General features: G+C 36.7%; 1 protein-coding gene across 2 annotated transcripts in view; it reads right to left on the bottom strand.

Annotated features, from left to right (window-relative positions):
• Positions 1 to 25,011, bottom strand: part of LOC129763516 (hemicentin-1) — a 258,644-nt gene that overhangs the window by 28,399 nt on the left and 205,234 nt on the right. For both annotated transcript variants that reach the window (XM_055762656.1, XM_055762657.1), the window contains exons 8-13: positions 23,011 to 23,141; positions 12,647 to 12,806; positions 11,614 to 11,783; positions 7,209 to 7,332; positions 6,687 to 6,847; positions 4,872 to 5,013 (exon numbers count right to left, since the gene is read on the bottom strand). In XM_055762656.1, the coding sequence (XP_055618631.1) occupies positions 4,872 to 5,013; positions 6,687 to 6,847; positions 7,209 to 7,332; positions 11,614 to 11,783; positions 12,647 to 12,806; positions 23,011 to 23,141 (888 nt within the window). The remainder of the gene's footprint in view (positions 1 to 4,871; positions 5,014 to 6,686; positions 6,848 to 7,208; positions 7,333 to 11,613; positions 11,784 to 12,646; positions 12,807 to 23,010; positions 23,142 to 25,011) is intronic.

Here is a 25,011-nt window from a genome sequence, read left to right as displayed (position 1 = left end):
TGGTCACAGTGTAACATGGATAGAAAACATTCAATTAAACTCTTTCACATGAATATATTTTGAAAATTCCCAGAGGAACTGGCAGATTATTTTCAGTAACGATTAGATATTTCCACATTTTCCTCGATACTGGAAGCCCACCAGTGGTTAATGCCAACTCGATAACCACCTGTTAATAGCACTTGATTGAAATATATTTGGTCACAGTGTTACATGGATAGAAAACATTCAATTAAACTCTTTCACATGAATATATTTTGAAAATTCCCAAAGGAACTGGCAGATTATTTTCAGTAACGATTAGATATTTCCACATTTTCCTCGATACTGGAAGCCCACCAGTGGTTAATGCCAACTCGATAACCACCTGTTAATAGCACTTGATTGAAACATATTTGGTCACAGTGTAACATGGATAGAAAACATTCAATTAAACTCTTTCACATGAATATATTTTGAAAATTCCCAGAGGAAGCCGTTTCGGAGGAGCTCAACCACGAACATCGTGACACGAGAATGTTATATATAAGATAGCGTCCTCGATCGCGAAACCATGTAAACTATACAAAACAAATACAATCAATAATTATGAAAACAAAATCCAATTTTATGCAAATGTAATATGTTGGCTGGTCGGGGTTTGACTGAATGTTGTATAGAACGAACGTGATGAATTATAGAGGCTTTAACATTTTCAGTTCAGTCGCCTCTAGGAATGTTGTATCTTCCGCTCTTCTCTTATATATGCATCGCGCTCCGATGCAACATGATTCTCTGAGCGGCGCGAGAAGGGGCATAGCAACTACACTCCCAGAAGCCATGCCATGTGAGCATACTCTCGAATTGCATGGAATGGAAGAGTGCTGTTTGTTAAATTGAAAAGCATATACGAGTAAAATCGAGCTCTTTCATCGTTACTTTGTTCACTTGTTCTACTGATATGCTATATACGGACAAGAACGTGGACAAAAACATATGTGGGGATTTTATCTCTTAATTTGTGTTTTCAGAATCAAAATACAACCATCAATTGAAGAGATATTAACGTTCCAAATATTTCACTTTCCCACCCGAAACTTTGAAATTGGCCCCTATATTGAAAGGTTCGACGTAGTCCCACGTGAAAAAAATATGGCGACCTTGGTCCCGAGATCATTTGAACTATAAAAAACAAACACAATCAATAATTATGAAAACTAAATTCATTTTTTTCCAATTGTAATATTTTTTCAAAGAAAACTTATTGACTTCAATTTGATATGCCGATCATTTGAATCGGTTTTGCAATTCGAAAGTCATAAATTTTTGAAAACAGTCATTTTTTGTAAAAGGAGAAAAAAAACAGGAAGTGGGTTATATCTATGGTATAACCGCAAGGGTGACGTAGGACTATCGTTGATTTAGAGATCATTTGTTCGAAGTTGAATCTAAATCCATTCTGAATGAATGAATAAATGAATATTGCGGGGACTTCGAAAACGAGAGCGTTACGTTGGAGGCACAAGGTTTGATGCATCCAATATAGGATACGAAAAACCTTGTTCTGAAGAATAATCTTCAGAAGCTAACCTGCTAACTGTACTTGATTGACAAATCACAAACCCAAATGTAATATATGGATATTTTATGGATAGAAAACATTAAAATAAACTCTTTCGCTTGAATGTAATTTTCAATTCCAAGGGGAACTGGCAGATTATTTTCCAGCAACGATTAGTTATTTCCACATTTTCCTCGATACTGGAAGCCCACCAGTGGTTAATACCAACTCGATAACCACCTGTTAATAGCACTTGATTGAAACATATTTGGTCACAGTGTTACATGGATAGAAAACATTCAATTAAACTCTTTCACATGAATATATTTTGAAAAATCCCAAAAGAACTGGCAGATTATTTTCCAGCAATGATTAGATCTTTCCGGAACTTTCTCGATGCTGAATGGCATCCTAACGGAAAGAGTTCTGCGCGTGTATGTGTCGATCCTTCGCCGTCCACCTCCTCCAGCACGTTAGGCAACGATGTTGTCTTGTCGATGTCCTCACGAAAAATGAATGTGTCTCACCATCAGAATATCGCTTAAGTATGCTTTTTGTGTGTGATTGAATCGAGAGAAGGTGTGGTTTACGATGGCAATTTGGAAGGCAAACTAGAGGGGAATGAACTGATGGGGAAGAATAATCTTCTGAAGCTATCCTGTTAATTGCGATTGATTGAAAAACCACAAAACCAAATGTATTTGATCACAGTGTTACATGGAAAGAAAACATTCAAATAAACTCTTCAACATGAATATATTTTGAAAATTCCCAAAGGAACTGGCAGATTATTTTCAGTAACGATTAGATATTTCCACATTTTCCCCGATACTGGAAGCCCACCAGTGGTTAATGCCAACTCGATAACCACCTGTTAATAGCACTTGATTGAAACATATTTGGTCACAGTGTAACATGGATAGAAAACATTCAATTAAACTCTTTCACATGAATATATTTTGAAAATTCCCAGAGGAACTGGCAGATTATTTTCAGTAACGATTAGATATTTCCACATTTTCCTCGATACTGGAAGCCCACCAGTGGTTAATGCCAACTCGATAACCACCTGTTAATAGCACTTGATTGAAATATATTTGGTCACAGTGTTACATGGATAGAAAACATTCAATTAAACTCTTTCACATGAATATATTTTGAAAATTCCCAAAGGAACTGGCAGATTATTTTCAGTAACGATTAGATATTTCCACATTTTCCTCGATACTGGAAGCCCACCAGTGGTTAATGCCAACTCGATAACCACCTGTTAATAGCACTTGATTGAAACATATTTGGTCACAGTGTAACATGGATAGAAAACATTCAATTAAACTCTTTCACATGAATATATTTTGAAAATTCCCAGAGGAACTGGCAGATTATTTTCAGTAACGATTAGATATTTCCACATTTTCCTCGATACTGGAAGCCCACCAGTGGTTAATGCCAACTCGATAACCACCTGTTAATAGCCGCGCGTGTATGTATGTGTAGCGATGTCTTCCCAGGGAACCGTTTGTGGCATCACTCTCCTCCTGATAGATTCCCTTCTGGCCTAGGGTGCACAAACAGGCTCTTGGTGACACCGTTCATCCGCGCTTTCATGATAAATAAAGAGCTTCACCGCAACAGCGACAACATGCTCCAATCGCTGTTCAATTAGAACTGAGTGGATTTCCGAGCGCCGCTCGCTTATATACCGATTGGTGATTTCAATAGCCTGTTTTGAAAGCAATTTTAAGACTATTGAAACAAGTTTTTGGATCAAAAAGTAACAAGTATATAACGCGTAGACATTTTATCTTTCGAATGAAGTGTTTATCATACCATTTCGTTCAGTTGTTTAGGAGCTATTAACGCTCAAAATCTCGGTCTCCAGCGTAACGCTTTCGTTTTCGAAACTTTGATTTTACACCCCGGTATAGAAATGAAAGACGTAGTCCTACGTCAAAAGATTTTTCGAACCACTCGGAAATGGAAATGGTCACCCTAGTGGAAAAATAAAAAAAATATAGGAGGTTGTGTCAAAGACACGACCGTATTATTGACGCAGAACTACGCTGTAGTTTAATTCATGTCGCTTGTTTATAACTGCGAATATACGAAATTTTAGAAACAACGATTCTACCAGTTTGGTCGCCCTGGAATATTTTTTTTTTCTTGTAGAATCATTGACGATTATCGTTTGATGATTCATTCTTGTCCTCGCAGAACAATACATGCTCGAGGTAAGCGCAGTTATCATCCTTAGTGGAGAAAGTTTTGCTACTGGCAAGCGAAACCAAATCACATACAAAATTCCAGAACGACATTTACTTTCTTGGTGACTAAATAAACGAAGTTAAACTCAACAACCTCGAAAAAAGTAGCACTGCTTCATTATGATCAAAATTAGCGCAAATGCAATCCTAGTAGGCATATATTCCCCTTCGTTCTTCTTTTTTCTTTGTTCACGGAGACTTTAAATCTTACGATTTCCCCTTCGTTGCTCGTCCATAAGTTGCCCGTTATTGACAGGTCTATTCGGGAAAGCACACAAATGGACAGAATAAATGTATGGAAAAATGGAATCACTTATGTTTTCATGAATTTTAACCATTTACACACCATGGAATTATAATGTATAGCATATCAAACAAATCTTAGGGAATTTCCGATTCGTTTGGTATGTAAATCGCCAAAATCCGTTCGCGGCAAAAATAGTTATTATCGTTAACTTTATTTCATAAAAACGTGACCTGTTTTCTGATTTGGTACCCTTAATGAAAGACATAGTCCTACGTCAAAAAAATACTGTTCTAATGTTTTGCGATAAAGAACGATATTACCACTTTTCACAAAAATTTGAGAACCACTATTTCGGTTGGGCATGGAATGGCTGTGAATGTCTAAACAACAAAACCGCAGTTTGGATTAGCGAAAGAAATAGAGCATATTATTATTGTCTACGCATCGTACCGATGTAATTCTCTCCAAGCTGTAGAAATATTGCACATCCTCAAGATATCGCCCTGCTAATCATTGCGCCGCAGCACAAATCTGTGCTGCCATAGCAAACGACCATTCACATAAATAAAAGCCCAGATGAATTATTGCTGTCAGAGGTCCGTTTAAATGAGATGCCGAGAAGTCCTTCACTCTGCACGCTGTTGTAATCTGTTGACAACCAGAGAGTAAAATACAGGCGCTATCACGTTACGTATCATCAGCAGCCGTCACTTTTTCTCGTGCGGCTTCCACCTACCCACGTTGGAAGCTAGCCCAGAGAGTGGAGCCTTCAGAGTATGAGATATCAACGAGATTTGTGTGGAGGGACAAATCTACTCACCAGTATACTTGGCCACACCCTTAAATGTGATATCATCCACTATCACCGGCTCGGAGCGACCTTTTGCATTTGCTGCAAATAGGATGATGCGATACGAGGTACCGGGCTCCAGGTTATCTAGAAAAAATTGCACCGGCGGATGCTGGAATAAGGAAGAGAAAAAATTAAGGAATGATAAAAATGTTTAGTGTGGTGGTTGAAGTCAACCGTGAAAAGGTTGGAATAGGATTCCAGCCCGCTCCCTGAGCATGGGATGCTGAGTTGTGTTGAGAACACGTTATTGTTAGGGGAAGACAGACATACAGGATGATAATAACACTTTCCCGGAATGGGTGATGCAGTTGCAGCAATTGAAAACAACAAGGAAACTCGTTATTCCTAGCATGTAGCGCATCAATGAAATCTTCAATAGCGGAGCACAATCCTCCTCACACACGGTGTATGCGAGAAGCAAGCAAAAAGCACGAGCCATCATGCACCATGGTCTTGGAGCTTGAAACTTCATTCCGCTAAGCGTGGAAGATAGAGTGGGAGGAGGGAAGTTCATGATAGAGACAAATGCTTCTACTAAAAGCAGGAGAATAGCGACGTCAACCATAATGCCTCCCAACAAAACCCACTATCGTGTTCCGCAAATGAAATTCTTAACAGTAATTGAAGCAACTTTTTCCACATGAGTGCATTTTGTAAAGGTGGCGCTTGAACTCATTTCGGCAGAGATATACTCTATGAAGCTCCTCTAGCTGTTTGTTTTTAAAGCTAACTGCTCCGAAGAAACATCATTGTCATTAGAAATATTTTTTTTATTGTTTTGGATTGATTTACTTCGACAGAAAGTTAATCGTATTTAGAAAGAAGTCAACAGTTATGTTATCATGATTTGTTTCATAACTGGTTGGCATCATTTGATGGAAACCGAGATGATTCAAGTGTCATCCAAAAGCATTACGAGATGACATCATTTAAAATATCGGAAAACAATTAACACGTTGAGCCCCGAATTTTTCATGCTGTGCTTTCCATTCTGCCCGCATTAAGAGCGTTTGCACAATATTAGTGTCGGTTTCAGCTCACAAAGATACTTATTGTATAAATTGAAGTCATAGTCAGAAATACGACTAGATAGTATTCACATTTTGTAAAACATGCGAAAACAAACCGTATATATTATTATTTTCTTATTTTGTAACTGTCAGCCCAAAAAAGTAACTGAAAGACGTCTCAGTCTAACAAAAAAAGACCTTTGTACTTTCAGTGACCTAGAGACAGGACATTGTCCAAGTAAATACCACCTGAAGAAACTAGGTAAATTGGAAGATGGTACCTGTCGTTTCTTTAACCTAGAAAGTGAAAGCTCGTAACATTTATTATATAATTGCGAAGCACTTTTACATAGAAGGCGTGATTTCTTTGATAAAGGTTTAATGCAACCCTCAGATGTTTGGATAGCTTCCCCCAATAAAATAATATAGTTCATTCGTACTATAGTGATACGACACCCTGATAAGGCTTACAACAAATAGGGCCCGCCACAATAGATCAAATAACTGGTCGTAGTGGAAAATGTACCCAACAGGGAAAAAAAACTGCCAGTCCTAGGTCAGCGCTTTCCTACCAAAAAGCTCAACGTCAGTCTCTAGGGACCGGCGCGGGGCTCAACGTGTTAAGTAATTCCCGTAAAATTATGGTTTTTTATCTGTCGATTAGTATTGTAGAATATAATTCAAATGTCAATCATGATCATATTTTGATTTATTTTTTTTTACATATTTTGTCACCTACATCATCAGGTGAACTCAACGTACACGTACTTACCTGTAGACTCAAATTTCTGACCAGTCTCAATGCAGGCACCTCCACCAATTCCAGTAGGAACAATTGCGGCAGGCCACCGTCGAATCCTTCGATGCATTCGATATGCAACGAGTCGGAAGATTGGTTTGATATGGTACAGTTTTGGAGCGCGAAGGGTCTCCCTGAAAATGAGCAGAGAGCAGATTTTAAACACGCGAAAATGACTGAACTGAATGCAAACGACGGGATTTTGAATGCATATTTCTTTAAAAAAAATCTTTGATGTGAGATGCAATCTTTGGAGAAAAAAAACTGCACCTTTGCGACCCATTTAAGGAGCTTTCGAGAGTAGATCGAAAAACAATCTAATTATGTTTCGATCTATACACTTGAGTATTATTCACTTTTTGTTCTCGATTTTTTTTCTCTCCAGATAAATACTAGACCGAAAGCACAAGCCTCTTTTTCCTGGCTCGGAAGCTCCTTATTTCCGTACAGAGTACGCTTTGGCAATATTTGAATGAAGGTCCTGTCGACACTTACCTGCTGCAACGACTTGAAATACACACGGTGTTTTTTGTATTCCTATAGCGTTCCGTCCCCAACAGGATATCGTTCCGTAGTCCAGGTCAGACGTTGGTGTGTAATTAAGCCGTGATAAGCCGGTCTTGTGGGTTCGTGTTTTTTTGCGAGGATGATGCAGTCAGAATGGTGTAGTTTTCCAACAAGATACGATACGAGGCGAAAATTTGAAAGAAGAGAGAAAATAGGAGTAGATTTTTTTCTGAGCGAGAATTTGTGATCGATTTCATTCATCTAGACGTATGTTAGTTATTGACCCGGTGTCGCATTTTCTCCGACAGCAGATTGGACGTGAGGTGTTTGCTAATTGAATATTTCTCATTGTACTTTCTCAGTTGAGCAATTCAAAATGAAATCGACAAATGACAAAACATGAGTATTTTTGATTCGAATGAAAGTTCGGATTCCGTTTGGGTTGGAGAAAACATGAGTTTTCCACATCAATTCGGATTTTTTTTTTGAATCAAGTGTAACTTTTGAAAAGGACTTATCGATTATAAAAAGAGAAATCTTTGATAATTTATATCTCAAAAACTATGAGTGTCTTAGAAAGAGTTTTAGAGTATTGATGTTTAAACGTTAAAAAATTATCCACTGAGAAAAAAAGGACTCTTTTTTATTTAAAGGAAAACTTCAATTTGCCATATCTAAAATAGGTTTTTTTCATTTTTTTTCACGTTTTTTTCATCGAACATTTATGAACTTTCGACACGTCAAATTTTTGTATGTTAACAATCATTTTTAGCCACAAATTATGAATCCTGATGTGTTACAAAACAAAAAATCTCATTATAAATCTCTTTCTAAATGCAGCCATTCTCGAGATATTTAAAAAAATATTTTTAATTCATTGTCTTTTAAATTTTTTTTTTAAATTTATATATGTATTTTTATTTTTTTTCAATTCTTTCATATAAAATAAAAGTCATGTAGAAAATTTTAAAAAATTGTCCAAAATTGTAAAACTATTTTTGACGAACTTTGTGGAACATCGAATTTTTATGAATTTTCGAAGCTTCGAATTTTCGAATCCTGATGTGATTTAAAACAAAAAAGCTCTCTAAATCACACAAAGATTCATAAAGATCCATAAAATGATTGCTACAATAGTGCAATTCCAAATGAAGCGAACTAGAAATGCAGATTTTAAAAACTTGTATTTTTGATTCGAACGAAAGTTTGATTCCGTTTGGATTGCAGGAAAAGTGAGCTTTCCACAGCATTTGGGAATTTTTTGACTCAAGTGTAACTTTTGAAAAGGCCGTATCGATTTTAGTAATGGAAATCTTTTATAGTGTATATCTCAAAAACTGTGAGTCGTACCGAAATATTGTCTTAGAAAGAGTTATTGAGGTTAAAACGTAAAAAAATACACACTTTTTTATTTACTAAACACTAATCTGCAAAATCTAAAATACATATTTGAATTTTTTCAATTGTTTTGATATGAAATAGAAGCCATGTAGAAAATTTCAAAAATCAGGCCATGATGGTAAAACTATTTTTGACGAACTTTGTGGAACATCGAGCTTTCATGAATATTCGAAACATCGAACTTTTGTATGTTAACAATCATTCTTAGCCACGAATTATAAATCCTGATGAGATTTAAAATAAAAAGACTCTTCATCAATCTTTTTCTATATGCATCTAGATGCATCATATGCATCTATAGATATTTGAGAAAAACATTTCTAATTTATTGTCTTTTTCAATTTTAATTTTTTTTTAAATTTATATATGTTTTTTTTATTTTTTCATGTAAAATAGAAGTCATGTAGAAAATTTAAAAAATGAGTCTAAGATGGTCAAACCATTATTGACGAACTTTGTGGAACATCTTTTTTTTATGAATTTTCGAAGCATGGAATTTTTGTATGTTAACAATCATTTTCAGCCAAAAAATATGAATTCTTATATGATATAAAACAAAAAAGCTCTTCATTAATCTCCTTCTGAATGCAGCCATCCTCAAGGTATTTAAAAAAAATATTTCTAATTTATTGTCTTTTTTATAGTAAATAGGCTCTTTTAATACGTTTTTCGTGTTATACTGCCATGTTCATAAAATTTTATGCATTTGCTTATAACTTTCAACAACTTTTCCCAATACATCTTAAGTGCTGTGAAAAATTCATATGTGATCCAACCCAAACGGTATACCAACTTTCATTCGAATAAAAAATACTCATGTTTTGTCATTTGTCGATTTCATTTGGAATTTCTCCATACAAAAATTCGAAGTTTCGAAAATTCATAAAAAATCGATGTTCTACAAAGGTCGTCAAAAATAGTTTAACCATCTTCGACTTATTTTTTAAGTTTTCTATATAACTTCTATTTTTTATGAAAAAAAACCTTTTTTTAGATATTGCAAATTAAAGTTTTTGTAAATAGAGAAAGAGTACTTATTTTTTTTCTCAGGGTAACAGTGCATTTTTTTATGTTTAAAAGTCAATACTCTATAACTTTTTCTAAGACATTATTTCGGTAGGACTCACATTTTTCGAGATATAAATTATCAAAGATTTCTCTTGCAAAAAACGATACACCTTATTGAAAAGATACGCTTGGGTCAAAAAATTCCCAATTGCTGTGGAAAACTCATGTTTCCTCCAACCCAAAGGACGATTTCATTTGGAACTACTCTGTAGTCCTACGTCACTCCGTTCTTTTTTCTGTTCTGCCAATCTTTCTTCTTGAATGACGTTAACGTTCCCGGTTTGCCGCACACGTTGACGCAAAAAAACATCTTTGACCGTATCGACGCATGTGAATCGCTGCTCCGTCGACCCGTTTCTGAAGCGGATGGTGACTGGCGATGAAAAGTGGGTCACTTACGACAACGTGAAGCGCAAACGGTCGTGGTCGAAGCCCGCTGAGCGGCTCAGACGGTGGCCAAGCCCTCATTAACGGCCAGGAAGGTTCTGCTGTGTGTTTGGTGGGATTGTTAAGGAATAATCTATTATGAGCTGCTTCCCTATGGACAAACGTTCTATTCGGATCTGTACTGCCAACAATTGGACCGCTTGAAGGTAGCACTCATGAAGAAGAGGCCATCTTTGATAAACAGAGGCCGCATTGTCTTCCATCAGGACAACGCCAGGCCACACACTTCTTTGGTGACACGCCAGAAGCTCCGGGAGCTCGGATGGGAGGTTCTTTTGCATCCGCCGTATAGTCCGGACCTTGCACCAAGTGACTACCACCTGTTTTTGTCCATGGCGAACGAGCTAGGTACTCAAAAGTTAGCCACAAAAGAGGCCTGTGAAAATTGGCTATCCGAGTGGTTTGCCAATAAGGAAGCGAGCTTCTATAACAGGGGTATTATGAAGTTGGTATCTCGTTGGGAACAAGTCATCGAACAAAACGGCGCATATTTGACTTAAAACAGATGATTGTAACTAATTTTATGAACAAATGAAAATTCAAAAAAAATACCGCAGGACTTTTTTGACAGCCTAATATATAATAATGGATTTCTGTCCGTCTGATTCCTATGGACTCGGAAACTACTGAACCGATCAACATGAAAACTGGTATGTAAGGATCGCCGAATGTGTTGATAAGAGCAGAACTCGAGGAAGGAATTGTCCGATTTAGGGCTGTCTGTATTCTATCATATTTTTTGTATAAAACATTTATTCCATGTAACGGAATTGTGTCGGAAAATAATCTGATATTATAATGATGAGTTTTGTTAGAAATGCTAAGAATTTTATAATAAAAGGTTAATTCAACGGGGTCGATTAGAAGATCAGCGAATGAACAGTTCTGCGATTGGACCCATCAACTTGCTCATAGTAAGAAAACGTGAATGTTTGAAGGTATTGATAACACAAAACAAATGTTGGGCAGGACGAAGTTTGTCGGGTCAGCTAGTGTCGTATAAATTATCATTTCTGTATTTCAGTTGAAACTTGATTACACCGAAAACAAAATTTGTGCTTAATTTACCACGTTTCACGAAAACCTTAAAATTTTAAAACACCGCCTGGAAGAAACACAACTCAAGCTGAAACTTGAATGTGATTATGAAACAAGGGAATGGATAAAAAGTTTTTAGGAAATTCCCAGATTATAATGACAACTGATTTTTATTTGTATACCAATACATTATAACAATTTCGTATTCATCACGTTCATCGAATAGAAATAAAAAGGACAATCGAAAGAATGTGACATTTTTCATCGGAAGCGACGGGTTAGTTGAGAAATTTTTAATTAGCGAAAGACAAGTGATTCGACACTTTCTAATAGCTTCGCGTGTGATAGACTGCCACCGCGATAATTACCCGTCATTCTGATCGTTTGTACATTGCCAGGAACAGGGATGGGTAGAGCTGGGTTGAGTGGAAAAACTTACCTCGCTCGAATGCAGTCTCGCTGGCAGCTCCGTTTGCTCACCGGACGAGTTAAAAGTCCAATGAAATGATTCTGCCGGAGGAGATGCATCCACTTCGCACTTGAGCTGCAGCGTTTCGTGCTTGAGTGCACCAAGCAATTCTTCACGGTCGGTTGCGCAAACGGGTGCATCTGAAATTGATAAAATGGATGCACAATGTAGAGAGAGGGAGCAAACGAGCTTTGTATGATGCGAAAATTGGAAGAGGAAAAATGTGTTACCAGGAAGCAGTTTCCTCTATTCCTGTTGCTTTCAACTTGAGTTATTCTATGCGGGCTATTTACATTGGTCAAATAAGTATATAAGGTTGATTTACAGCATCACAGCACAACTCAAGCATCTATCGTACCTCAACTTTATAAATGGATAAATAAATAAGTTCTTTAACAATATTCAAGATGTATAACATTATATTTTTTCACAATTACTTTGTAAAAGAACTTTCAAAAATAATTTACCATTTCACTGGTTATTTAAAATCACTGCTATGAACGTGCAGCCACCGAATAAACCAACGAACCGCTGCTAAATGAATGGAGTTAAATTACATTATTCAACAATCTGGATTGCAACAATCGCATAAACCAATTAACAGTAAATTGAGTGACGGCTATCGCCTCACTTGTTCATGCAACTGAACAAAATTAAACCGGTATCACCTATGTGATAACGGTTTCGAAATTTACATTCTCGATACAGCTTCCAACGAGGGACATCGATCGCAGAAAAGGTCGCAACCGATACCTACATCTGACGGAACTGACAATTTAATTGGAGTTGAACTGTGATGCCACGGGAGACCATTCCATGTATTTCAACACTTTAATTAGCGCATATCCTGTTCGATTTTTTGTTCTATCTTTAATTGAGAGTTCAAGTGTCAGATGCGGGCAGTAATTTTAATTCACGTGAATGCATTTTGTGGTACATTTTGCTAGAGTGACAGCTGCTTTCATTTTGCAAAAATTGGAATTTAAATATCGATTATACTCACAGCGGACTCGTAGAGAAACGTGATTGCTCGTACCGCGACCTTCGGTGTTTGCAGCCATGCAGGTGTAGTCACCCGCCAAAATTCGTGAGACACCCTGCAAAGCTAGCGAGTGGTCGGAAAGGATGATGCCGGCTGTGACATTGTGGTGGAGTTCATTTCCCTGAAAAATGAATAAAACAAATTGAATAAAGATGAAATTGGAAATATCACTGATTGGAACTACATTGATGAAGCTACCGCAAAGCTCAATAATTATTAATCAATTTTTTTTAAGCATCCGATTCCCATCTGATTTCTAAACGAATTATGCAGACAACAACTATTTTAACAGTCATAATTATAAAGGTCATCCAACTGCTAAAAACGCATTTAAAGATTACAATTCGAAAACAGAGTCCGACATAAATTCTAAATTCATTTAAATGATCTATCAATGTTAAAACGTTAGTCAAAATCAACATTTTCATCATGGTGACGTACCTGAACGAGCAACGCCTAATAATTATTAAAAATTACTACCGACACTAGGAGTCGGTGGTTGCCACTTTGAGAACGCTTACTCAAATTTTCGGCCGCAACAATTGTCCCAGCCGACAGGCTGTGTATAGTGTAGTGATCAAATTGGAGTCTACATTTTCGCTGTTGGATGTTCCCGTAACAACGAGAAGCCGGCCCGCACAAAGCATCGAAAATATCGTACCGTTCGAAATGACCTAAATCAGTCAATTGCACGGCGTTCTCAAGAATTGGACATCTCCCAAACCACATTGTGGGGTATTTTGCAAAAAAGATTTTGGGCTACATCTTTACATGATCAAATTGACTCAAGAACTAAAGCCACTGGACCATATGAAACGTCGAAAATTCTACGATTGGGCTCTGGTGAATTTTGAAGAAAATGATGATTTTCATCACAAAATCTTTTCAGCGATGAGGCTCATTTCTGACTAAGTGGCTCTGTCAACATATAAAATATGCGTCATTGGTCAGATGCAAACCCACATGTGCTTCAAGAAACACCATTGCATCCGCAAAAAAAAATCTTGGTGTTGTTTTCATCCCGAAGGAGTGATTGGGCCGTATTTCTTCGCCGATGAGAACGACCGTCATGTTATCGTCAATGGAGAGCGTTATAGCGACATTATGGAAGACTATTTTTGGCCAGAATTGGAAGATCTTAACATCAATGATATTTGGTTTCAACAATATGGTGCCACTTGCTACACAGCGCTTTGGCTTTATTGAAAAGTACATTTGGTGTACGTTTTATTCCTAAAAATGGAACTGTTGTTTGACCCCCTCCCCCTTCCTTCAAAAAATCTGTACCATTGGAATTATTTGTTTTAGAAAAAAAACCATGAAATCACGTCATCATCTAACAAGGATACATTTGCTAGCCTCGAATATCTCATGTATTTGATGATGCATATACATAGACTTTTTTAATTTAGATTACGTACTATCATTCAATAAAATTTTCGAGAGAAATTTCGCACACGGAAAAAATCTGTACCAATCTATACTTTTTGACGAAAATCTGTCATCTGTACCGTACAGAATCTGTACCGAAAATAACGAAAAAATCTGTACCTTTCCAGATAAATCTGTACGTGTGGCAACACTGCTCATGTCATCTTCGATATCCACTCTGTTACGGTGTTTTGTTTCCATCAGCAGCATTAGGGAAGATGGGGGTAAGACGGACATGTTAAGCAAAACTTCAATTCTCGCGCAACTTTTGAAAAGGTCCTATGTAACATTTACATCAACTCGAGAAAAACGAAGTTGAATGTGATTTTAGTTTGAAATTGAAGCCTCCGAGCGAAAAATGTTACATTAGACGTTTTGACTGACCGCTTTGTACATTGGTCAAATAACGTTGCACGATGAGAATTTGAAAATTACTACTGAACAACGATCCAAATACTTGCACCTCGCGCTAGAAGCTGATCATTGTTGTTATCACTCGTTGCATTGAACTAAACACGATATCAACACCCGAAAATATTAAAAACTCAAAATGACTAAAGTGCGACTTCGTGTTGTTTTGATTGCTTTGTTACTTCGGACGTATCGAGTGTCAGAGGAAAGTAATATATGTACTAATAATATGTACATTGGACATTTTTTGTATCGGCGATAAAATGGTGAAAAGGAGAGTTACTTGAACGATTGTTTTCTCAATGCATTCAATGATTGAGAACTAATAGTATGCATCAATTAACTCGATTTGTTTACATTTGTTACTTAGGACCTTTTCAAAAGTTACACTAGAATTGTATCTTTGGAAACTCATGTTTTCAAAAATTTAAAAGCAGTTTCTTACAGTTCAATATACTGGTTTTCGAAATAACTGACCAAATGTTTTATAAAAATGTGTTTTTTCCATGCCATTTCCTATTTCAGTAAATTAAAACAAGACGAAAAGTAGAACATTTTTATAGGTACGGGTATAATGGACATGTAGTGGGGGGAATACGGACAGGTTCATAATCTACGAAGTTTATCGCTCGCTAGAGGAATAATTTCACTCTCTCTCAGTGTTTGTGCGTCCAGTAAGTGATATAGAACAAAAAGAGAAAGCAATATAAAAAAGAGTTCAATATTCTTCCCTTCACTTTCCATCATGCATTGGATATGATTATGGATATGACTGTCCATTTCAACCCCACCAGTGCAATTATTTCAATAATTTAAATTGACCACTTACGAATGAATTTGCTTTTCCATACATACCTAATATCGCTTCTCTTTCAACTCACAAACCGAAATATAACCATCAGCGAATTCAATTTTGATATTAAACCACTCAAAATGCTTAATATCGAAACCGAAAAAATTATATCCACACGCGGAATCATGTTTGATTTTCGGTTTTTGTTTCCCTATTCCACTTTTGATAAGTATTCATTGTCATAGGTTCATAATGAAACTATACAAATCAACCACCTGTCCATTATACCCCTACTATCCGTCTTACCCGCGGCTTCCCTATAGGAAATCCAGATACACAACACATTCTTAACATTTATTCCGCATATCAAGATAAAGCCTTGTTTATACGGTGCAACAGTTAGGGTTGTGTGTGATCCGGCGTGCGAGCTACTTCGAAGTTTTTTTTGTTGGTTTTACTCGCACTCGCATCCTTCAAAACCTCAAAAACGGCATTCAGCGCTCCAATCGGGGATGCCAAATCGTAGGAAATGTTTCTATTTTGAAGATATTTAAAAATATGCGAAGCTATGAATAGACTTGAAAATTATTGGAAAAACAAATAAAATCCTCATAGTTGTTATTTGCTTTGCACGCTTTCGTTTTGAGATAGTTTCCTTGAAAATATATAATATAAAATCATTATCAGACACAATTTTCAATCAAAATTCACTCACCATTTGCAAAAAAAAAATTGTTCCAAGAAACAGAATACATACATTATTTCATTCATTATTTCAATATATGACGCGTGTTTATTCCACCTGTAAATCTAATATCATTTTCATTTCACTAATTGGTACACGAAGCTGCTGTCAAGACAAAATAAATTAAAAATTAAAAAATCTTTTAGACTGTCATTTGAAGCATCAAATACTTCCGGAATTATCTTTGCTATGGATTCTTTCGAGATTCCAAAAAATATCGTGAATAGTCTGAACGATATTCTAGAAGAAAGGCACATCGATGTAATTTCTAATTTCTCTTTTGCAGGTATAGCATCTCTCATGAGTGTATCTTAGCGTTGTATTTTTGGAGTAATCGAATCCAACAGTGTTTCCATTTGTTCAGGTATTATTCTCAACACTGCTCTTTTCTCTCGGAGATCATCATCGTAGAGTTCCTTCAATACTGTATTTGTTGTTCCTTTTCTTTGCATTCAATTCTTTTTGCCTTTCTCCTTTGATCGGATAGTACCTTCAGTCCGAAGAAATTCAGCACAAACTATTTTTATACATGGTCAGCGTGTTTTTGGGCTAAAATTGTGTAATGATGAATACAACTGAAAACCTGAGACGAAAACTGCCAATGGAGAAGTCGATTCAAGTCGGATCAACCATCTATCAAATTCGGACCTGATTGCTGTTTTTAACTATTTGATGGACATTTGAAAAATCACCTGGCATCCCTGAACCAGTGCTGTAGTATCTAGTTTCTTGCTCGCCAGCAGCTCACACGCCGTGTGAATGGACAAGGTGAGTCAACCAATTGTCAAGCGAGTTCACCAGTTCGGTCAAGCGAAGTTAATGTGTAATATTCCCTTGCACAATTCGCTTCTAATGATCAAATTCCCCACTAGGGGGGAATTCTGCACCGGTTGAAAATCACTGTTCTAAGCAAAGCATAAAAACAACAGCGCGCCTCCATACCAACCGTATGCGCCTGTGTGAAGAAAAATAACTCAAACTGGTATGCTCTGTGTTGCGGAGCGTGCTCATTCGCCAAAGCGCATTTGTGTGTACAAGTAGTGAGAGCTCAACTGAGTACAAACAACTTGTTACACATCTGCATTCTGAAGACTGGTTGAACTACAACCAGAATTAATTTGAACTTAATATCTCAAAAAAACTGTGTTTTATTTAAAAAAAAGTTAACAAGTTCTTAATGAAAGGTCCATTTCAATGCTCATCCCAAAAACGTTCAATGATGCACAAACATAAACATGGACAGATGCCACGCGTTTCTCACATCATAAACAAACACAATGGTTATAATTCATATACATCATGTACAAAACATCCCACCCACCCACTCTTAGTTTCCTTCTATGCACGGAGAAAAATATTCCTCCTAAAACATTTCTTCGTAGAATACTTTTTTACAGAAACTAACAAAAAAAAATAGTTCGTATTGCAGAAATTGCACTCAGAGGCTATGAGTTTTTTTTTGCAAGTCTGATCGAATAATCCATATTTTTTTCTCCGTGAAAAGAAAACATTCTTTGAACAGAATGAAGCTTTCTACGAGAATTTTTTTTTCGGTGCATTTTTCTAATTGAAGTCTGGGGAACGGGGCAATGACATACAAATGCTGAAAAAAAAATTAATTTCTACCCAAAAATTAGTTTTAGACGCATGTTTCAGGAAAGTTTACATACATTCTTGGTATTTTTAGAAAAGTTTGATTAGGGCGGTCCACGTAATAATAATGCAGGTCCGACCTCATCCCCCTTCACAAGTTTGTGTTGGTAGATTATCTAGTTTATAATTGATTAATACATAACCAGTTTTATAAATAAAAACGAACTGATTTAATTTAAAGATATTAAATCACATCTTAGTGATACTGGAATTTCATTAGACTTCATACATTCAAAAGTTTCTCCAGACATACTTGCAAGAAATAAACTGCAAATCTTTCAGTTCAGGAGGAATCAAAATGGAGTGACTCTAAATGATGATCTACAGTGTGGGCACTACATGATTCTTAGTCCGGCCACTCCTACTCGCATTTCTCGTTCTGGAGTGCATCCCATCATTGAATTCTCCATTACCAACATGGATCGCCACATCGGTGATCCATGTTGGTAATGTTGGTGCCCTTTACGAGTTCAGTTCGAATCTCTTCCCAGTGATGGTTGAACTGGGAGTGGATGTCGTAGTCAGGAGGCTGCAATGTAGGCGGGCCTATCATCGTCCGATAAGCTTCTGGACTTCGACTTCGAACAGCCTATTGAATCTGGCGAAGATATCGAAGCTATTCAAACTGCAGTGAGTGACACAACGCTTGATAACACCTGCCGAAAAGGCTAATGCAATTGGCAACCATTTCGCTAGTTCACACCAGAACATGAAAAGTCTATTTGAAGCTTCGGTGAATGTTACTGTAAGGGTTATTAAAAATATCCATTCTGCACTTAAAGAGAATGGAATCATCTCGGCTGAAGAGGTTAGCTCGGCTAAATGCTCATTGAATAATATTATATATCAGCCATTCCATGCTAAACCGATATAGTGGTACTCAGATAGAAATTAGTAGTTTTGTTCCTCTTTGCTAAATGTTAGATCCGTATTTTTCAATTTTTTTTATTAGTTATTCGAAAAATTTAACAAAATTAACATGAAGATAATGAAAAAACAACAGATTAACTCATTGTATTCCGAAACTGCCATGTGCATAGTTAGAAACCATTAAATTGTCTCATCAAAATATTGAATCTAATCAAAATGGGTATGGATATAGAGTTCCTTATTACCTAAATTCAATCGAATTAATTCATGAGACATGAAAGCAACCATCGAAATTGATCTCTACCTCTAACATGATTGGGGGTCTCCGTAGCCACATTGGTTGCGCGTTCGCTTAGTAAGCGATCGATCGTGAGTTTAAAACTCAGGGCCCTCATTGACCATCTTTGAGTTATTACAGAATAACTACGTCCACGCAACAATCATCAGTGATGGAGATCGATCCACAGTCGAAATAAGAAGGCCCCCGGTTTCGATAGTGTATATTTAACATTGAGTTGAAACATCCCAGTAACAATTTATATGAAACTAGCTGACCCGGCAAACTTCGTCCCACCCAAAATTGGTTTTTTGTTATCAATACCTTCAAACATTCACGTTTTCTTACTATGAGCATGTTCATGGGTCCAATCGCAGAACTGTTCATTGATTGATCTTCTAATCGATCCCGTTGAATTTACCATTTACTAGAAAATTCCTAGTATTTCAAACAAAACTCATCATTTTATTATTTTCAGACACAATTCTCGTTCACGATTTTTCAACCACTGCAAATAACATGTTTCTCCGTTACATGAAATAAATGTTTAATACAGAAAATATGATAGAATAAAGGCAGCCCTAAATCAGACAATTACTTCTTCGAGTTCTGCTCTTATCAACACATCCGGTGATACTTTTTTAATGGTATAGATAGAAGAAGATATAGGAGTGCGTTTCATCACATTAAAATCCATTTCCAGTTTTGAACAAAGATCAATTTCGCTAGCGCAAACATCACATGGACTAACAGCACTTGTCACTATTTAATTGTAGAACATGGGAATTTAATTTTCCGAATTTTCTCTTTTTCCTTCAGAGTTTTCCGAAAATTTTCAATTGTCATGTTTGGCTGGAATATTTTTGGTTGAAATATGTGTAATATTTTTATGGGACCCCCTCTCCATTCCAGATGAGGGTGGGGTGTCATACCATTATAGAAACAAATTTTTCATACCCTTACATCCCAAATTGTGCTTGATTAGCTTTCGAGTTATGCAGAAGTTTGGGTTTCATTTGTATGAGAGCCCACCCTTAGAGAGCGGGAGGAGTGTCAAACCACCATGGAAATATTTATTGCATCTTAAAACCTCCACATGCCACATTTGTTTTCGTTAGCTTGAATAATTCTCGAGTAATTCCGAAATTTGTGTTTCATTTGTATGGTAGCTCACCCCCACCCCTCCTGAGAGAGTGGGGGGGGAGGGGTGGAGAGTCTAGCCTTCATAGAAACATTTATTGCACCCTAAAACCTCAATATGCCCAATTTTGTTTTCTTTTGCTTGATTTATTCTCGAGTTATGCAGAAATTTGTGTTTCATTTGTATGTCAGCCCACCCTTAGAGAAGAGGGAGGAGTATCTAACCACCGTTAAAACATTTATTGCACCCTAAAACCTCCACATGCCAAATTTGGTTTCATTTGCTTAATTAAATCGCAAGTGATGCATAAATTTGTGTTTTATTTGTATGGCAGACCCCCCCCCTCTCCATTCCAGATGAGGGAGGGGTGTCATACCATTATAGAAACAAATTTTTCATACCCTCACATCCCAAATTGTGCTTGATTAGCTTTCGAGTTATGCAGAAATTTGGGTTTCATTTGTATGAGAGCCCACCCTTAGAGAGTGGGGTGGAGAGTCTAACCATCATAGAAACATTTATTGCACCGTAAAACCTCCAATTGTTTAATTTGGCTCCATTTGCTTGTTTAGTTCTCGAGTTATGCAGAAATTTGTGTTCCATTTGTATGACAGAAACCCCCCCCCCTACCCTTAGAGAAGAGGGAGGAGTATCTAACCACCGTAAAAACATTCATTGCACTCTAAAACCTCAATATGCCTAATTCCATTTGCTTGAATAATTCTCGAGTAATGCAGAAATTTGTGTTTCATTTGTATGTCAGCCCACCCTTAGAGAAGAGGGAGGAGTATCTAACCACCGTTAAAACATTTATTGCACCCTATAACCTCAATATGCTCAATTTGGTTTCATTTGCTTGATTGATTCCCGAGTAATGTAGAAATTTGTGTTTAATTTGTTTGGCAGCCCCCTTAGAGAGGGGGGAGGAGTCTCAAACTATCACGAAAACCTTCCCCGAGCCCAAAAACCCCTACATACCAGTTTTCATGTTGATCGGTTCAGTAGTTTCCGAGTCCATAGGAATCAGACAGACAGAAATCCATTTTTATATACAAGTCGGACTCGATTATATATAATCGCAATTTCACTTTCAACGTTAATTTTCGAATCCAATACATAATCGAATCACAAATAAGCTATTTTTCTATCAATGTTTGACATTTATACATTAATGAAAAAATTGTTTTCTTGAGATTCGATTATGTATAGGATTTGAAAATAATTGTTGAAGAAAAATGGTCGACTATTTATAATATAATCGAGTCCGACCTGTATACAGATGATAGATAGAAGAAGATTTGCGCTGTCACATGAATAAAGCAATACGTATATCCTGAACAAATATGATGCGTTACACTGCTTCTCACCCCAATCATTAAAAAAGTCTAATAACTTGTGTGCAATTTTCTCCCGTTCTCTGTATTACGTAACTAATAAAAACTTCCTGCACAACAAATGTTATTATCAGTATTTCTGTATTTTTTACCGAATATCTAACAACGGAATTATTCGCCAGCACTATACAGCATGTTTTGAAATCAAATGATCTTCACCGACCATTCAGTGAAATTTCGCCATGCTCTACTTAATTTTAGTACTTGTGGAAATAGCTAATAATAGGCTAAGGGCTTTTTTGCCCAATATTATAGACGGAGCACCCATGGTCATGATAGGGAAGCATTTTCTCCATGTCAACACACCGTGTGGTGGTGGTGTGGTGTCCAATTCGCGCCTTCTATTCTACACACTGCTGTTGCTTGAGGTGAGAATGCAAGAGAAATTGTACATTATGTTTGAACATCATGTGCAACATTGTGGTTAAACCACGTATCCAAACATATTACGAATACAAACAAGTCACATGTTCAAACATAGGTACGAAAAAATTATGTTTCTGTGCAAACACAAAACTGCGTAAACAGCGAGAACATGTTCATCTCGTACGCAGTGTTTTGTGTAAAACACGGAAGACATAGACACATAGAAATGCTATGTGTTCATTTAATATTACTTTCTATTTATTCACAAGACTCGATTGTCATTAATTTCTGGAGTAGACGTTTATCTTATCGTTACGAATGATAACTTCAGAAGATAACATATTTGTATTACCGATAGTTTTTTTTTACAGATAGATAATTAGAATACCGGAGATTTCATGCTTAAAGTTTCAAATTGTATATTTTCGTATCTCAAATTAATGTCTCAGATTGAAGATTGTAGATGCTAGAATCATGTAATCAACGGTTCAGTGTAGCCAGTCCTATTCTTTCATTTTTTTGTTCGAATCAGATTCATTTTCTAATCGAAGGGAACTTAAATGCTCCACAGACTAATCCCAGAAGTACCGATTTAGGGAAGTTATCTGGAAACCGCCTGATCCATTTGCATCAATCCTCTTGTGATGGGCAATCAAACAGCTTTGCCTTTTTGTATCTCTCTGCTGGAGTGCCAAACGGTAGAACCTTTAGTCGTTAAAATAAAAAGCAATAACTGCCAAAAGCTCTTCTCTTCCGAGAAACACACATCAGAAGTTGCACTTCTTCGGCCTTTTTTCCATAGGCTGTAGCCAATCTTCGTACTTGAATTTTCGAGATGAAGGGAATTTTTTAGGCATAACATTCGACCCTGGCACTACCGACTGTGCCAACCCAAAATCTTTCCGTTCTCATAGAACAAAAGCAGTCCAAAGAGAAAAAAACAGCTCCTCACGCGTTATAAGGCACTTTAACTCGTTTCAACATGGAAGCATTAAAGGCTCACCTACACAGTAGGAAAAAAGTCGATGTGGAAACTCGAGAAAGAACAGTATTTTCCGCTCAACCTATATCTCAACCGTGCAAATGCTTTTCCATTTTGACTTCGGAGATAACCTGCTTATACATTTTATTTTCTTCCCACTATGTACATTTGATGGAGCTTCCGTTTTGTTCGCTCTTTTTTTTACTTATGTGGTGCTGGTGCAGAATAATTTTATATTATTTTGTATGCATTATGTACTTACGTTATGATACCACGCCAGTTTGTACGGTTTCGGATTCGACTGGATGTGGCAGTCGAAGTATATATCATCACCCTCCTTGATGTCGTCTGGATTTAATGATGATCCCATTTTCAGTGTTACAATTGGCATATCTGTGGAGAGCAGCGTAAAGAAAATAGTGATGGATGAATGGTATGTCTTCAAACTGATCCAACATTTGCTGCTAATGTAAACTCGGAAGGATATATTCAAAATGAATTTGCGATCCCGGAGAGATAGTTTATGAGAAAAATGATTAACATTAAATGTTAGTTGGATTACTGGTTATAAAACTAAGAAAACTTTCTATGATATTTTGAGTATCCAGATCGATGAACAGTTGTCGAAAAAAGTTTTGTTTTTTTACCAAATTAGTCAAATCCCTTAGAATAATGGAAATCAAACATCCTCAAATATGACTGAATCATTAATTTGATAAGCTAAATTCATGTTACCATGAAGCCAACTACCGATGTCGGAGGGATGAAACAAAACAACACCATACTTCAATGAAGGCGGAAAGGGGTCGTGATTTATACCTCTGAAAATCCCTAATCGCTATGGCTGAGATAAAAATATTGCTGAACCATTTAAAACACTCCCACACCGTATTTTTTAGACTCGTTAAGACACAGATGCTCTCACTTTACCGTATCCCGAATACCGACATTTATTTGAAATGAACCCCGACTACAAAGGTCCAGGAAAAATTGTTGTCCAGTTTACCTTCCACTGCTTCCGTTTATGGTGTTGGGTCGTGCAGAAAAAAAAAACTTCCCGTCAACGATTCCCAAATCTTTAGAAACGAGAAGTGGTTCCGGTTCGCTGCGGCTCAGTTGAATGGGAATGTTTTTAAATGTTAAGGTAAGCATAAAAAGGCAAAAACTTTTTGTAACCGTTTCCATGCAATTTTCGCGACTGTCTCTAGGTCCTTCTTTCTCACATTCGGATGCCTGGTATACTGAATCTTTCTGACTCTGATCTCTAGCGCATGGTGTGTCCTGCGGAGTCTATTTTTGAACACACATACACTCATAAACTGGGAAAACGAGCGGCATAAAACTGATTCCTTTTATCTGGTTTGCCTCTTTGTCCTCTTCGGTTCAAACCGTCGGTGTTTGGGCATAACATCAGCGTCATACAAGACTGGTTCCCATTTAAATAGAAACAAATGCTAGTATTCCTCCGCTGTGGGTCGTAAAAATGGTGTCGTGAGAAAAGGTGGGAGTGTCTGGTATAAAGGAAGATGCAACCTTTACCGTAATATTTATGCAGGACGCTTTATTTCACATATTTCTTTTTATTTGCGAAAGAATACGATGCATGAAACTAGAACTGATCCCAGACAATTTTAGTTTTGTTTTCTTCTGTTGTGTTTTTTTTTTGCTAATGACTCTTACTATATTTTCGATGGTGTAGACAACAATTACCGCTAGCTTACGGATAAAATAAACGATGCCAACGGTTTTATTCTACCATTGGTAATCTTGTATTTAGTAGAAATCCGGTATTGGAAGTGATCCCTTTTTGAGCATTTTTTTAATACTTCACTCCATAAGGGGTTTTTTCTGTAGTTCCCACAAGCATCAGATGTTAGAGAAGAAGAAATTCATTGTTACTATTATTTTTATTATATTAAAGGTACTTTAATGTAGCGAATCCTTCAGATTATCAGAGGGATTTGATCGGATAATGTTCAATCAATAAAATCGAACGGGACATAGAAGACATGAAGTTTTATAGTCAAAACCAACTGGCCAGATTTTGATCACACTATTTGTTATCAAATGTAAAGATTTGTGTTCCAGTTCCAACCGGTCGGATACCTTAAATTCATAAAAAATTATACATTCTCCAACATTGATGTTCTTATATTCTATTTTCTCTGGAGATTTTTTCGGTTATACATAATAGGTAAAAATTGGATTTTTAAACTTTCATATCCGGGTAGCGTGCAAATCACTAGAAATGAAACGAATATCC

This window comes from Toxorhynchites rutilus, chromosome 1 (assembly GCF_029784135.1).
Source record: "Toxorhynchites rutilus septentrionalis strain SRP chromosome 1, ASM2978413v1, whole genome shotgun sequence".
Classification (NCBI taxonomy): Eukaryota; Metazoa; Arthropoda; class Insecta; order Diptera; family Culicidae; genus Toxorhynchites; species Toxorhynchites rutilus.
This window is presented reverse-complemented; position numbering and strand designations above follow the sequence as displayed.